General features: G+C 39.0%; 1 protein-coding gene across 3 annotated transcripts in view; it reads right to left on the bottom strand.

The window, feature by feature from the left end:
* Positions 1-16868, bottom strand: part of skic3 (SKI3 subunit of superkiller complex) — a 90200-nt gene that overhangs the window by 32291 nt on the left and 41041 nt on the right. For all 3 annotated transcript variants that reach the window (XM_052019423.1, XM_052019422.1, XM_052019424.1), the window contains exons 15-24: positions 15434-15613; positions 12467-12591; positions 11552-11805; positions 9512-9614; positions 5023-5205; positions 4394-4538; positions 3306-3384; positions 1807-1868; positions 1521-1577; positions 1217-1285 (exon numbers count right to left, since the gene is read on the bottom strand). In XM_052019423.1, the coding sequence (XP_051875383.1) occupies positions 1217-1285; positions 1521-1577; positions 1807-1868; positions 3306-3384; positions 4394-4538; positions 5023-5205; positions 9512-9614; positions 11552-11805; positions 12467-12591; positions 15434-15613 (1257 nt within the window). The remainder of the gene's footprint in view (positions 1-1216; positions 1286-1520; positions 1578-1806; positions 1869-3305; positions 3385-4393; positions 4539-5022; positions 5206-9511; positions 9615-11551; positions 11806-12466; positions 12592-15433; positions 15614-16868) is intronic.

Here is a 16868-nt window from a genome sequence, read left to right as displayed (position 1 = left end):
ACTGCCATAAAAATAAAAAAAGCAATTTCTCTGTCAATGTATATGGAAAATATCAATATTCTTATATAAGTACTTAGAATGAAAGCAATGATATTGACAATTAAACAGTGTGTGCCAAATACATTGTGTTTGTTGCTTTAATTTGATGTCACAGACACCAGCCTCCCCTCCTTGAACTCTGTCTTTACCTCTCGTTGTCTTGGTGAAGCAGCCAGCATTATCAAAGACCCCACCCACCCTGGGCATTCTCTCTTCTCTCCTCTTCCATCGGGTAGAAGATACAGGAGCCTGAGGGCACGTACCACCAGACTTAAGGACAGCTTCTACCCCACTGTGATAAGACTATTGAACAGTTCCCTTATACAATGAGATGGACTATGACCTCACGATCTACTTTGTTGTGACCTTGCACCTTATTGCACTGCACTGTCTCTGTAGCTCTTATTGTTTTTACCTGTACTACATCAATGCACTCAGTACTAACTCAATGTAACTGCACTGTGTAATGAATTGACCTGTACGGTCGGTTTGTAAGACAAGCTTTTCACTGTAGCTCAGTACAAGTGACAATAATAAACCAATACCAAAACCAATTCAGTGTAGAGAATGTGAAGTACCTCACGAGGATAATAACTCCAGGAAGAAACTACTACATAAATGGAAAGAAAAACTGTGTGAAAAAAAAGCTTCTGGCAGTTATGAAAGAAATAATGAAAGGCAAGCAGTATATCAAAGTGAAATAAAAAGTCAACAGAAGTGAAGTGAATGACCAGTGTTGGCAATCCCTATTGTATTTTGAGAGCAAGGTAGCTTCAAAAAGGTGGGTTAGGCATTTGGTTCTTCTGCATGGCATGTCATTTGATGCTTTTGCTCCACTAAAGTTATTACATAAACAGGTCATTGTTGCATCAATGAATAGTAGCATTATAGTTGAAACTACTTTTATTGCTAATATGCTGCATCTCTTCTTTCCAAAATTCTTTCTGAATGCTGCAATACTTAACTACAGATTGTGGAAAAAATTCAAAATACAATGTTTTTCAATAAAATGGGTGAAGCTGTGCCACTATAGTACGGCTAAATCCCGAATTGGCCCAATGTCCTCTATACAATTTTAAACTTATACTAGGTGCACCAGTATTAATCAAATAGTTACAAGAAAATATAAAACTACTTCAATGAATATGATATTTTGTAAAATGTGTAAACTATCTACCTGTCCAATCCAGCACATAACATAAGAGGGTTCCAAAGACTGGGCTACTTTAAAGGCTTCATGGGCAAGCTAGATTGAAAACACATGAAAAACAAATATGGTGATAACATTACAAATGGCAATCAATCTTAAAACATATTGATAGTTAAACAGCTGTACGGTTAGAGAATTTTATAACAGCCATTTCTGTACCTCAGGGATACAATGAACAGACTGTAAATGAGTGTAGAACTACTAAATAAACCCAATTATCTTGACTTTGAATTATATTATCACTGAAAAACTAATGTTCTCAAATATTTACCTCAATGTTTTCATTCTTCAAATAAGTAGCCCCCAGGTTGGTCCATGCCACAACATTCTAGTACAAGAGATCATTACACTTAATGATCAAGGTGTAAACATTATCACTACACTTTTAAAAAAGATTTGCAATTACTCTTAATTCAAAGTTGCATGATTTAACTTATCATAACTCCTCATATCATTATGAAAATCACTTTATTTCAGCAACAGTAAACGTGAATTAATGGCAAATAGTAAAATGCATTTACTGTTAAATATGAATGAGAAATCATGAATTTACTTACATTTTGTTCAACCTGAACAGATTTAATAAATGCATGCTGTGCGAGAGCATAATTTTCAATACCTGTATCACAACAATGTGGAAAAGCAAGAAGATTCACTTAGTTCTGTGAATATTTAACTTAATATAGTTATATACATTGATAGGCTGACTGAATAAACAGACAAGCAGCATCGAAGTTTAATACAGAAATGTGTGAAATGATGCGCGTTGGCAGGAAAAAAAAAGACAATATTGGCTAAATAAGAGACCTGGGTATATATGCGCACAAATCCTATAACACTGGAAGTGGATGTCAAAAAAGTGCCAGAGACCCGGGTTCAATCCTGACCTCAGGTTCTCTGTGTGGAGGTTGCACACTCTCCCTGTGACCACGTGGGTTTCCTTTGGAAGCTTTGATTTCCTCCCACATCTGAAATTTGTGCAGATTAGTAAAATCATAGAGCAATACAGCATGGATACAGGCCCTTTGGCCCAACCAGTCCATGCCAACCACGGCACCCACCCAGCTAGTCCCAATTTCCTGCATTCGGTCCATATCCCTCAAAACACCGCCCCCCCCCCCACCCCCACCCCCACCCCAGTGCTTCTGAAATGGCACTATTGTACCTGCCTCAACCACTTCCTCTGGCAGCTTGTTCCATATATTCACCACCCTGTGTGTGAAAAAGTTGCCCCTTGGGTACTTTTTAAATCTTTCCCCTCTCACCCTAAACCCATGCCCTCTAGTTTTAGACTCCCCTACCCTGGAGAAAAGACTTATCTACCGTATCTATGCCTCTCATAATTTTAAACACTTCTATGACGTTGCCCCTCATTCTCCTACATTGCAAGGAATAGATACCCAGCCTGGCCAACCTCTCCCTATAACCCAGGCCCTCTAGTCCTGGCAACATCCTCGCAAATCTTCTCTGCACTCTTTCCAGTTTAACCACATCTTTCCTATAACAGGGTGACCAAAACTGTGCACAGTCCTCCAAGTGCAGCCTCACCTTTAACTTACACAACTGCAACAATGTCCCAACTCCTATACTCAATGCCCTGAGTGATGAAGGCCAACGTGTTAAATGCCTTTTTCACCACCGTCTACCTGTGACGCCACTTTCAATGAACTATGCACTTGTATTCCTAAATCCCTGTTTCATTACACTCCCTAGTGCCCTACTATTCATAGTACTAGTCCAATATTGTGGTAGGTTAATTAGCCACTGTAAATTGCACCTGTTGTGTCGGTGAGTGATAAAATCTGGGGAAGTTGGTGAGGATATGGGGAGAATACAAAAAATGGGATTAATGTAGAATTTGTGTAACTGGGTGGTTGAGAGTCGGTGCAAACTCAGTGAACCAAAGGGCCCGTTTCCATGCTGTATGGCTCTATAACTCTATCTTCACACCAAATTCAGCCCACCTTAAAGTTTGTAAAAGAAACTTGCACTATTTCAGAGTTGGACTGAAAAAAAATCAGTTTACACCCCAAGATTAAGTGCCATCTGGCAATACCTTTGTAACTGGCAACAACTCCAAGTGCATTCCAGTATTGATGATTTTTGCTGTTCAACATCACAGATTTTTTAAGGCACTGTTGAATATTAAAAAAAACTGTTACTGGAAATGTTTTAAAAACAGAAACAAAAGTTAGGTAACATCAAGGAGCAAATTTTATTTGTTGATTGTCCTGAGAGCCTCACAAAGGGGAATAAATTGAAAGAGATGGGCGAATAAAGAAGTCGCATAAATCAATTGGAGCCTATCTGTTCATTAATTTAAGTAAATGGAATAGCTGCTGGGCTCAGTGATAAGAATGTAATATTCCATGAAAAAGCAATTATGTCCAAACCAAATGAAGAAAATTTGCCTAATATTGGCCTCGAGCTTCAGCTAAGAATGCACTTACCAAATTCTTCTTTCCAATCTGAATTCTGACCAGTTTTGTGGAAAAAGAATGGTGCAGGCAAATGTACTGTTTAATTATTACAGATGCTCCAGCATATAGTGTTTTCGCTCACAGCTTTTTTTTTAAATATCACAGATGCTTGAGCTTAGAGTAATTGTTTTACAATTCTACAATTTTTAGTATTTTCGATTTGATTCTGTCAAGATTAAGGATTTATTGGGTGTACCGGAGAAGCCAGGCCACGATATCCAAATTAAAAGATATTTTAAGTAGTTGTGATTATAAAACTGACAGAAAAGTTTAAAATGAAATTTATTCGGGAAATGTTTTAGTCATTCAAAATTAAATTGAAGTCTCTTCTGATTGGCTCAAAAAGAAATAACCACAGAAATCAATCAATCAGGAATAGTTTTTGGAAGGGGAAATATTTATCCCAGTTTTTGGGACTGTGTGATAATTGGTAAGGTAATACATTGAAGAACACATTTTTATTGCGTATATAGATCCAACCACTAAGCAATATATGTTATGTAAACAAAAACTTAATGATTGCTGGCAGCAGAGTAAACAGTTAAACTTCATGCAAAGAGACAGTATCAGAAGTCAATTCACTGCAACACACTTTCATTTTAAAATCTGGTATATCACTTGGATGTTTAACTTCTAAATCTTGTTTGTTTCAGTTTTGTTTTACCTGCAGTGATTTTTCCAGCAATTCATGCATTGTATTTTCTTCTCCTGTAGTGGCCAGGTGTTGTACCTGTCGGTAATAATTCACACCAAGGTCACACCACAGATTGGCAGATGTAGACATCAATGTGAGGGCTCGCACATAGCATCTAAGAAACAAGTAAGTTCCAGCTATTAAAAGTGACCACTTTCCTACATAATAAAAATATATTTGCAAATATAAAATTGTAATTTTAATTAGTTTGATTCACAATTTCAACTGCAGTTTAAAAGACTAAAATTTAATTTTGCAACATATTCTATTTTAGTTCAAGAATTTGGGTTACATGACATTCAGAATAAATTAATTTAAAATTTTGTACTCACAAGGTTAGCAACCTCAACACACAAGAATTTAGATCACATATGATATATTAAATGATTAATTTAGCTTCCAAATGACATACTTTTCTTCAGTTTAAAAGATTTCATTTTTAATTTGTATGGGTAGGCTAAAGGAAAACTGCCTGTGAGGAAATCTTCCCTTCATGTACACATGGGTATAAATGAGTTGCTGGCACAAAATCTTATAAAATTGATAAACCATCTTTGGAAGATTAAAATGTGCAACTTATTAAATTGAACATAATTTACCTTCCTCCCAGGCGAAGCAGTTCATTTTTGTTTAACGCGTGCAAATTAGTTTTTTCAGTCTGTCCAATGAGAACAAAAGGGACTTGAACATTAACCTTTGCTGGTGACAGAACATGGAGTGTGGTACATGTGTCTCCAATTAGCTTCCAAAGACAAGATACATCAGGTCGATACTGCACAGCTCTACAATAAAATGAAACATAAAATATTGTCACTTAAAATGAAAGAATAGTCCTGTTGAAAGGTCATTTACCTGAAAAGGTTAACTCTGTTTCTCTCCGCAGGTGATGATGCTTGATCTGCTGAGTATTTCCTGCAGATACTGTTTTATTTCAGTTACAAGTACTGTCGTTCAAATAAAGCCCAAGGCTATCAAAACAGACGTTCAAGAACACATTAAAATATTTGAAGATTACTTTAATTTGTTTTAAAGTAGTTGATAGCTCTTAAAAATAAGTACCTGTATTTTAAGGATCTATTTAGTAGATCCTCTCATGTTAACATAGTTCCACTAAAACCACACATAAGTGACAATAGAGAGACTTAATTTTGCATCCAAAATCTTGATTTAAGACTTTTCCAAATAACAATTTTGGCATTGTGCTTTCAAATGTTGAGCTATTTGTCCTGATGGCTTGCACTCATTTTAGCTTTTATCAGTTTGGCTTAGTTCACCATTCCCAACTTAGGCCCAGAAGGCCCCTGAATTACACCCTACTGCAAGAACCTGGCAGACATTTCAGTGAGGTACTAAGAGATTACTGCAATGCTACAGAAGTTTTTCAGTTGTGATGTTTGAACCCAGGACTTCATGGAATAATTCAAAAAGCTGGGAAGTTCTCCCTCAATCATCACCCAGAATAACGTATGAACTGGTCATTAATTTAATTGTCTGTTAAGCACTTTGGAATATCGAATGAAAGAGCTAAATGAATGCAAGGCTCTTTGTACTGTTTGTGTGATCTTGCAGAATGCCAAATTGCCCACAACGTTCCTCTGGAAGAAAGACTATTGTTCAAAGGTATGATAGGCCCATAACCCTCCAAGCCCCTCCCCTCCATGTACCTATTCAAATGCCTCTTAAATGTTGCAGTTGTATCTACCTCAACCACTTCCTCTGGCAGCTCATTCCAGGTACTCACTACCCTCTGTGTAAAGAAGTCACCTCTCAGGTTTCTTTTAAATCTCTCCCCTCTTATCTTGTATCTGTGCCCTCTAGTTTTGGACTCCCCAACCCTGGGGAAAAGACTATGACCATCCACCTTATCCATACCCCTCATGATTTTATGAACTTCTGTAAGGTCACCCCTCATTCTCCTACGCTGCAAGCAATAAAGATCCAGCATGGCCAACCTCTCCCTATAACTCAGGCCCTCTAGTCCAAGTAGCATCCTCATAAATCTCTTCTGCACCCTTTCCAGCTTGACAATGTCTTTCCTATAACAGGGTGACCAAAACTGTACACAATACTCCAAATGTGGCCTCACCAATGACTTATATGACTGCAACATAATGTCCCTACTCCAAAATTCAATGCCCTGCCTGATGAAGGCCAGCATGCTAAATGTCTCCGTCACCAAAAGTTCTGGAGTAAAAGCTAGCGTCAGTTATAGTGACTACAAAGTTAATTGAATGTTGTAAAACCAAACTTATTCCTTTACAATAGAAAACATGCTTCCCCAGCCTAAATTTCAGTTTGGGTTCATAATAATCAAGTTCATGCTTAACTTTCCCCTGAAATGGCATGTCACACCACTCACATGACACTGCCATCTAGTCAAACCAGTGAGATCCATGAATGAACGAAAAACAAGTGTAAATTCTTTCTTGCATCCAGGCCAATGCTCGAGTGCAGCACTGAATGAACAGGGCAAACTGGAGTTCACAAGTGTGATACATAATCCAAAAACAAATATTTTAAGCCATTTTAAATAAATACAATATCATTTTGAACAGATGGGGCCATAATTTGATCTGATGGGGCACTTAGTGAGATCAGTCACTCATTTGACATGCCCATATATTCTTCTAGGTATTAAGTTTCTTAAAGTGTGAGTTGACTAACTGACAGCTCTTAAAAACAGGACAGGTCCTCAAGTTAACATCCCAAATAAGGGGAAGGCTAATTTTGATGGCATCAGACAGGAACTCTCAAAAGTTGATTGGGAGAGGTTGTTTGCAGGTAAAGCGATGTCTGACAACTGGGAGGCTTTTAAACATTAAGTAAAAAGAGTTCAGGGCCAGCATATTCCTGTTAGAGTGAAGGTCAAGGCTGGCAAGATTAGGGAATGTTGGCTGACAAGGAATATTGAGAGCCTCGTCAGGAAAAAGGAGGCAAGTGTCAGGTATAGGCAGATGGGATCAAGTGAGTCCCTCGAAGAGTACAAGTGATATAGGAGTACGCTTGAGGAGGAAATTGGGAGGGTAAAAAGTGTCCAGAAAAGATAAAGGTAAATTCTAAAAGATCCTATAAGTATATTAACAGGGTAGCAAGGGACAGCGTAGATCTCCTTAAGGATCAATGTGATAATCCACCTGTGGAGCCACAGGAGGTAGGCAAGGTCTTAAATGAATACTTCTCGTCTGTACTTACCATGGAGAAGGACATGGAAGCTTCCGAGTTCAGGGGATGGAACAGTGGTTTTTTGCAGCATATCAACATTATTAAAGGATGAGGTGTTGGAAGTCCTGAAGTGAATTAAGGTGGATAAATTCCCAGGGCTTGACCAGGCATATCCTAGAATGTTATGGGAAGCAAGGGAGGAGACTGCTGAGGCCCTGGTGGAGATTTTTATATCTTTGTTAGTCATGGGTGAAATACCGGAAGACTGGAGGATAGCTAATGTTGTGCCAATTTTTTTTTAAAGAAAGGAGGGTAGCAGGGATAAGCCAGGGAATTTTTCACAACTACCAGCAGGTAGGAGGTACAGAAGCCTGAAGTCCCACACCGCCAGGTTCCGGAACAGCTACTTCCTTTCAACCATTCGGTTCTTGAACCAACCCAGCAAAACCCTAATCACTACAGTTTAGCAACACTATGGCCACTTTGCGCTAAAATGAACTTTGTTTTTATTTTGTTGTAATTGTGTTCTTTGTAAAAATTGTGTATAATTTGTGTTTAATTTATGTTTGTCTTGTGAATGCTGCTTATATGATGCTATGTGCCTGTGGTGCTGCTGCCCTGGGGTGTGTTGTAGAACAGAGAGACTTGGGTGTACAAGTGCATAGTTCCCTGAAAGTGACAACACAGGTAGACAGGGTGGAGAAGAAGGCATATAGCATGGCTGACTTCTTTGGCTGAGGCACTGAGTGCAAAACAGATTAGGCTTTACTTGGAGTATTGTGTGCAGTTCTGGTCGCCTCATTACAGGAAAGATGTGATTAAGCTCGAGATGATGTGCAGAAAATATTCACAATGACATTGCCTGCATCGGAGGGCTTGAGTTATAAGGAGAGATTGGACAGGCTGGATCTGTTTTCTTTGGAGAAAAGGAGACTGAGAGGTGACATGATAGAGTCAAAGTGAAAGTTGAGTTTATTGTCATATGCACAAGTACACGTATGCACCGGTGCAATGAAAAACTTACTTTCAGCAGCATCACAGTCACATAGCATCATATAAGAGGTATATAAAATTATGAGAGGCATAGATAGGGTAGATAGCTGATGTCTGTTTCCCATGGTAGGGGTGTCTATAACCAGAGGGCATAGGTATAAGGAGAGGGGTGGAGGTTTAAATTGGATCTGAGGGGCAAAATTTTTCACACAAAGTGTGATTGTATCTGGAATGAGCTAACAGGGTGGTGGAGGCAGAAACAGTAACAACATTTAAGAGGCATCTTGTTAGTTACTTGAATGAGAGCGATAAGGAATTAATGCAGGCAAGTGGGATTACTATAGGTAGGCATGATGGTCAGCATAGACGCAGTGGGCTGAAGGGCCAGTTTCTATGCTGTACAGGTCTACGACTTTATAACTGGACATGGGAGCTGCCTGTAAAGAGAAAGCCACTGTGTAATAATTCAGCTGAATGATTATGAAATAGACATTGTAAGAATGAGAAGGTAACGCAAGTCTGAAGAATGAATTCAATGTCAAATCTGTTACAGGAAGAGATAAATGGAAGGAAAGGTGACTATTCAGAGAAAATAAACTTTAAAATTACATTTTTCAAAAAAATTTCTATGAAATGAGACTCCACACTTCTAACAGTTAATTTTCAATTGGAAACCAGAAGTTGGTAAACTGAAACTGAAAACCCTTATCACAGTATTTGTCTCTTTGCTTTGCTCCTTGCTTTTTAGAAATTGCTATAGTAGTTATAAAAGGAAAAGATACTAGTTTGCAAATAAAAGTATTCCATTTTCCCACTAGTGTGAAGGGTATCCAGAACTGAGGGCCAGGTCTTAACTCTTGATGAATAGGCTTTCAAAGAGGCCAGTTCAAAAATGGTTGTGTTCATTTAACTACCTGCTTCATCTTTACTCACCCAGCTAAGTACTGAAGTGCCTGTTCAGCTGAATCCAAAGCTCTTCCATCCAAGTAATCGCTGAGGGCACTTCGTGACATCATTAAATAGCATTCACCTAGACCTAGAAAAGAAAAACAGTACAAATTGAGGGTGCTTATATACTTAAAAGTGGATGAGGATCCTATTACTTTATTTTTTCTGCTAACATAAAACTTCTGTATATTTTGTAGTGAATTTGCAAAGAACATGACATTTAAATTGGATTGCCTGCATTCCTTCGCCTTTCAAATTATACTCTTCTGTGAACTTTGTCAGACTCCTGCCCTCATTCTGAGCAATTATGAATCTGAAAAGGGCACAGATTTCTTCCTTTTCCCCACCTCAGCCCAAAGATTACATCAGAGCTTTCCTGCATGCCATTAGCTTTAACTATACGCAGGTCTAATTCTTGGTAAAGGACTTGAAAGAAGTATTCTTCTCAGCTTTGTGGGCCAAATTTTACTGTTCCAATCCAGTGCCATGAATCATCAGCTGTGATCTCCCCACCCTTGTACTTACCAAGTCAGGATGAAGAAAGGCTACCTTGGAGGTCTAAAACATCTCAGTTTCTACTAGCATGGCCTGAACTATGGCATGGCCTCCAGTTGTGTCTGAGGAAGTATTGCCCTAAAACATCCCTAAAAACTTTGACAAAACCTCACCATTAGCTTTGTCGGCTGTAGAAGTAGTGTTTCCTAATGGTTTTGCAATGTTCCTAACTCATTATGGTTCAGAGAGTCAATCTGGGGATCCAATTTTCCATTCCCTGTAGGATCGCATGTGTTTTTACTTTTTTGACCAAACTGCCAGGTGGGATCTTGTCAAAAGCCTGGCTAAACTCCATATCAACACCATCAAATGCACTACCCTCATTGACCTTCTTGTCACATTCTCAAAAACGTCAATCACATCAGTCAGCCAAAACCACCCCTTTAATAGATCTATGCTGACAGCTTCTGGTTAACCTGTCAGAATGAAGATTTTAGACTGATCCTTGTAGAGAATTCCACCCACTTTTCCTCCACTAAAGCTAAACTAACTGGGTTGCAATTATTTCACTTATCCGTTGTTTAAGGAACGTTATAATGTTAGCAATCCTCTAATCTTCTAGCATCATTCCTATTGCCAGGAAAGATTGAAAAGTCAGTGGATCACTGCGATTTCTCCCCTGCTTCTCTGGGATACCTTTCATCTGGGCCTCAAAATTTATCCATTTTCAAAGGTGGTAAATCCCTTCATACTTGCATTTTTTTTTTAAAACCACATTACTCCCATGAAATGTTTTGCACTTGTTCATTCATACTCATTCACATGTTGATCCTCAGTTAACATAGAAAAATATAGTTTCCCCAACAGCCTGGGTGATACATCCTTCTGACAACCCTTCTGCTTCACCCCCTCCCCCCCTGTCCATCTCCTGGACATGTCTGTTCTTGCACTCTGCTTTTTTTCTTTCAATTGTGCTGTACTGCAAGGGCAATATGTACTGATGCATTAATGGTTAGGTACATCAGACTTCAGTAACATGAAACAATTATAGAAAGCACTTAGATTGAAATCAACCAACTGAAAGGAATCAGCCTGAAACTAAATCTTTAAATTGCGATGGTTAGGATCCTGCTACTCCTGAATATGTTCTTCAATCCAAGGTTAAAAGACAATGTTAGTTGGACCGTTATGCTCGAAAATGACAATACTGGTATCTATTTAGCATTATATGCTGATTAGTGTCACTAGTTAACTGGTCTATAAAATTTTGATGAACATTCACTGAGAGTGCATTACAGTTCATAACAGTGATTAATCTGCTGTGATAGACCAATATGGCATTTGCCATAATCACTAAAAATGCACATGTATATCATTTATGCCCTTTTGAACTTCTTAGGACACTTGTAGCACTCAAAAAAAACAGGTACCTCGGAACATGATTTTTAACTGATTGGTGTGCACCCATCAAAAATAAAATGTATAACATTACTCCAAGATTGTTAAGGAGGACAATTTTAAAAAACTTACCTTTGAGTGCTGGCACGTAGTTTTCCGAATTTTGAACTATCTGTTTATACTCTGTAACTGCATCTGCATACTTGCCAAGAATCTGCTTGATGGCTGCTATCTTGTAAATGTTGTACACAGCATTTGGATTGAGTTCACTGGCTTTTGTGAAGGCCTTTAAAGCAGCAGTGTAACCTCCTCTGCTGAGATAGGCCTCTCCTAAACATTCCCAGCAATTTGAGTCTTTTGGGTCTGCCCTCAAAGCTGCTTGTAAGCTTAAAAAGACAGATTGTTAACTTGGCTAATATAATCAAGCACAACAATATCATACAATAAGTTTCAAGACAACACTATCATTGTACTTGTCTGCCTGAAGCGATTTCCTTCTACCTTCAATATTTCAATCCCTCAATTGTGAAGGGAATAGCTTTACTAGGTAGCTTTAATGTCAGATTGGAATATTCCACACAACCAAATATGGATGTAGAACTACTATTAAATACAAAAATGTTACAAGTATAAAGTTACTAAATAGTTCAGAACATTTAGATTTATTTTAAGTATTCATTCTTCCTTCAGTTTTGGAAGATAACCAAATCCTGAAAGCAGTTTATGCTACAACTAATTTTTTTTAAAAATGCTTTCCAGACAAGGAGAAAAAGAATAATTTAACCAGCTTAAACTCTTTTCCAATCCTCCCGAACTTCTAATAACTATTCAAAGCCCAAGAGACCAAGTGTTTAGCTGATTGCTTCCTTCTTCCATAACTCATCTTCTTTTCACCAGGACACTGACACTATCTGTGCCAGTGCCATTTCTCCAACATCTCACTTCTCACCCACAAGCCCCAAACTCCCCCCCCCAGTGACTTACTTCCTTAGACCATCTCAACTGAAATTGCTGATCACCAGTGCTCAAACAAATAACATTTCTTACTCTGCAACAGCTTGGGAATTCTGGTTGACTCTCAGGTAATAAAGTCCTCGTCTAAGCCAAGCCCATTTGGCAGTCCCAGCACTCGAGCGATCAGTCACTATTCTCAGAACTGTCAGAGCGGTTTCCTAAAGAAAAAGACAATTTGAAAAGTTTTTAGCGTTTTGCTAATTAATAAAGTTAGTTATCTAACCACAAATTCAGCTTATTAAGCTTCAGCAATACAGGAAACCATGAATGAACCAGGAGATCCACTCCCTACTGAAGCAGAGGACTGCTGCACACAAATCTGGTGATCCTGATCTGTACAAGAAATCGAGGTATGACTTTCGGAAAGCTATCAGGGATGCCAAGAGGCAATACCAACTCAAAATAGAGTCCCTGACCAGCCACCAGTTATGGCAGGGCTTACATGCCATAACAGGCTACAAGACGAAGTCGGGCTGCACAGCTAACAACAGCGCATCCCTTCCTGATGAACTTAACGCATTCTATGCGCATTTTGAACAAAAGGGAAGTGGATTGTCACCATCCACCCTGACAGCCACCAATGCAGCTGAACCTGTCATCACAGTGGAGGACGTAAGATCAGTCTTCTGGAGAGTGAACACAAGGAAAGCACCTGGCCCAGATGGTGTTCCAGGCCATGTGCTCAGACCTTGTGCTGATCAGCTGGCAGAAGTATTTGCGGACATATTCAACCTCTCCCTGCTTCAATCTCAGGTTCCCTCCTGTTTAAAGAAGACCACTATCATCCCGATACCAAGGAAAAGCAAGGTAACATGCCTCAATGACTACCGACCAGTGGCTCTGACATCCATCATCATGAAGTGCTTTGAGAGGTTAGTCATGGCATGCATCAACTCCAGCCTACCAGACAACCTGGACCCATTGCAATTTGCCTATCGGCAAAACAGGTCTACAGCGGATGCCATCTCCCTGGCCCTACACTCAGCTATGGAGCATCTGGACAGTAAAGCCACATACATTAGACTATTGTTTATTGACTACAGCTCTGCCTTCAATACACTAATTCCAAGCAAGTTTGTCACCAAACTCCGAGACCTAGGACTCAACACCTCCCTCTGTAACTGGATCCTTGACTTTCTAACTAACAGACCGCAATCAGTGAGGATAGGCAGCAATACCTCCGGCATGATTATTCTCAACACTGGTGCCCCACAAGGCTGCGTCCTCAGCCCTCTACTCTACTCCCTATACACTCACAACTGTGTGGCCAGATTCTGCTCTAACTCCAACTACAAGTTTGCAGATGATACCACCGTTGTAGGCCGTATCTCAAACAGTGATGAGGCAGAGTACAGGAAGAAGATAGAAAGCTTAGTGGAATGATGTCATGACAACAACCTTGCCCTCAATGTCAACAAAACTAAAGAGCTGGTCATTGACTTCAGGAAAGGGGGCGGTGTACATGCACCTGTCTACATCAATGGTGCTGAGGTCGAGAGCTTCAAGTTCCTGGGTGTGAACATCACCAACAGCCTGTCATGGTCAAATCACGTAGATGCCACGGCCAAGAAAGCTCAACAGTGCCTCTACTTACTCAGGAGGCTAAAAAAAATTTGGATTGTCCCCTTTGACTCTCACCAACTTTTACCAATGCACCACAGAAAGCATCCTATCTGGATGTACCACGGCTCGGTACAGCAACTGCTCTGCCCAGGACCGCAAGAAGCTGCAGAGAGCTGTGGACACAGCCCAGCGCATCACAGACACCAGCCTCCCCTCCTTGGACTCTGTCTTTACCTCTCGTTGTCTTGGTGTAGCAGCGAGCATAAATCAAAGACCCCACCCACCTGGGACATTCTCTCTTCTCTCCTCTTCCATCGGGTAGAAGATAACAGGAGCCTGAGGACATGTACCACCAGACTTAAGGACAGCTTCTACCCCACTATGATAAGACTATTGAACGGTTCCCTTATACAATGAGATGGACTATGAGCTCATGACCTACCTTGTTGTGACCTTGCACCTTATTGCACTGCACTCTCTCTGTAGCTGTGACACCTTACTTTGTACTGTTACTGTTTTTACCTGTACTACGTCAATGCACTTTGTACTAACTCAACGTAACTGCACTGTGTAATGAATTGACCTGTACGATTGGTATGTAAGACAAGCTTTTCACTGTACTTCGGTGCAAGTGACAATAATAAACCAATACCAAACTATTTCATGCAGCAGATTTAGAACACAGCAAGTCAAAACTTTGGCCTATTACTTTGTGATTACTAATGATGGAAAGTAACATTTATCTGGTTAACAGCTATCCACAAACAGTAATGAAGTAATAACCCATTGACCTGTCGTGGTGTTTCAAGAGACTTGTCCTAATTTAATATCCAACCCACAGGACATCTGTGGGCAGGACAAGATTTAGTGATGCTCTTTAAACAATTATAGGAAATTACAGCACAGGAGGAACCTACTCAGACACAGCATCCTATTATTAAAATTAAATAAAATGAAGAAACAAACACACTACTTATATTTTATGTTTTTGTAGTCCATCTCCTATACTTAAGGATTTCCAAAGCACTTCAACAGGACTAATTTACTTTTTAAAATGTGGTCAATGTTGGTTGTGTAGGCAAAAGCAGATGCCAATTTACAAACACTGATAGCCCAAAAACAGCTGTGATGAAACCACCAGTTAATCTGTGGTGCTCTTTGAGAAAACAGTATTTCACAGAATTCCATGAAAGCTCTCAAAAAAAAGTGCAAGGGAACCATTACATTACCTGAACATGCAAACAATGCATTTGAATCAAAACAGCATCTCTCTAACAATGCAGCATCTCCTTTCTGAAGTGCCATCCTATGAATTACTACAGCTAAACCAAGCTGACACTTATAGAAAAACCAAAGAAACTATTATTCTAACTTTAGTTTCAATCACAAATCCTTAAGTATTCTCAAAATATAAAACAGAAAGAGTAAGTTTAGTACCATATCTCCAAGTTCAACACTGAGATCAACAGCTGCAGCACCTGCTTCTTCATCATTGTTGTTGAGATCGAAGGCTTTTTTATAGCAGCCCCGGGCTCTACTTTTATCTTGTACTATGTCTCGATAGTAGTGACCCAAGTAGCAAAATGTTTTTCCATTGTATGTGTCCAACTTAGCAGCCTGCATTTGATAAACAAAGTTTGAAGTGAATAAGTCTGTTTCTCAATCAGAAGTGAAACTGGAAATGATCTGAAATAAAAACTTGATTTACTTTTTCGAAAGTGTGCAAGTTCTACAAGATCTGTGGTATATTTGGCTACCATTAAACACCTTAAAACAGAATGAAGGAAATGCCAATACACTGATTTATTGCAAATGTGTTTTCATTTATCCCAGATTTTCTGAAACATGCACCAGTTGGAATGTTATTGCTTCGATAAAGATCTGGGACTGATTATCCGCCCTTCACACAGGCATAGGAAAATGGAGTGAGGAACTTGGTTGCTTCTGATACATTACACTTCTGCAAAGTGATGCTAAAGCATCATAATGTATCAGAAACAACCATAAAATTTCTTGTGTTGATTTCACAGCTATGTACAAGCAAGCTGTGGAAAGGTCAAACATAACACTAAAATACAAAACACCAAAGTAGCCCAAAAGAAATCTATACAACAGCAAAAAAATTAGTTCCAATAAAAAAAAATACTATCTTGTCTTTTCTAGTTTCCCACCATCCATATTGGAGATAGAAATATTGGTGATAACTAAGTAATTTTTTTTAAATTCCAGGTGAACTTAATTGTAAATGGTAAATGTTAACAAATTGTTCACTTCATCCTCTTTGAAACTTACCTAAAATTTTCATTCTTAATCCTTATTTCAATACATAGGCTTTCACTTTTCTAGCCATATGATTCCAGTTTCAAAGTTTGCATCAGACAAGTTACAGATCTTTCGAATTATTTATAAAGTATTCGCAAGCCTTCAGAAAAGTATTCTTTCAAACTTATCATGGAAAAATATAATGGATAAGACTACAAAAAACAAAACAGGAGCAGGAGTAGGCTACTTAGCCTCCCAAACCTGCTCAATCACTCAATAAGATCATGGCTGATCCAACTTTCCTCATTTACTTTCCTGCCTATCACCAGAACCCTTGATTCTCTTGCTGATTAAAAATCTTTCTCTTTTGAATGAATTCAAGCATTTAGTGTCCACAGCTTTCTGGATCTTGGGCTTCCAAAAACTCAGAGCCATTTAAGAGAAGATACTCTTCCTCAACTCACACTTGAATGGGTGCCCCTTGTTCTGATGCTATGCTGTCTGATCGTAAACTCTCCCGTAAAGAGAAACAACCTCCTAGTGTTTATCCTGATAAGCCCCCTAAGAATTTTACACATCTCAGTAACATCCAAGTTTGGATGAGAAAACA

The sequence above is a fragment of the Pristis pectinata genome, chromosome 7 (genome assembly GCF_009764475.1).
Source record: "Pristis pectinata isolate sPriPec2 chromosome 7, sPriPec2.1.pri, whole genome shotgun sequence".
Classification (NCBI taxonomy): Eukaryota; Metazoa; Chordata; class Chondrichthyes; order Rhinopristiformes; family Pristidae; genus Pristis; species Pristis pectinata.
Note: the sequence above shows the minus strand (reverse complement) of the source record. Positions and strands in the feature narration are given on the sequence as shown.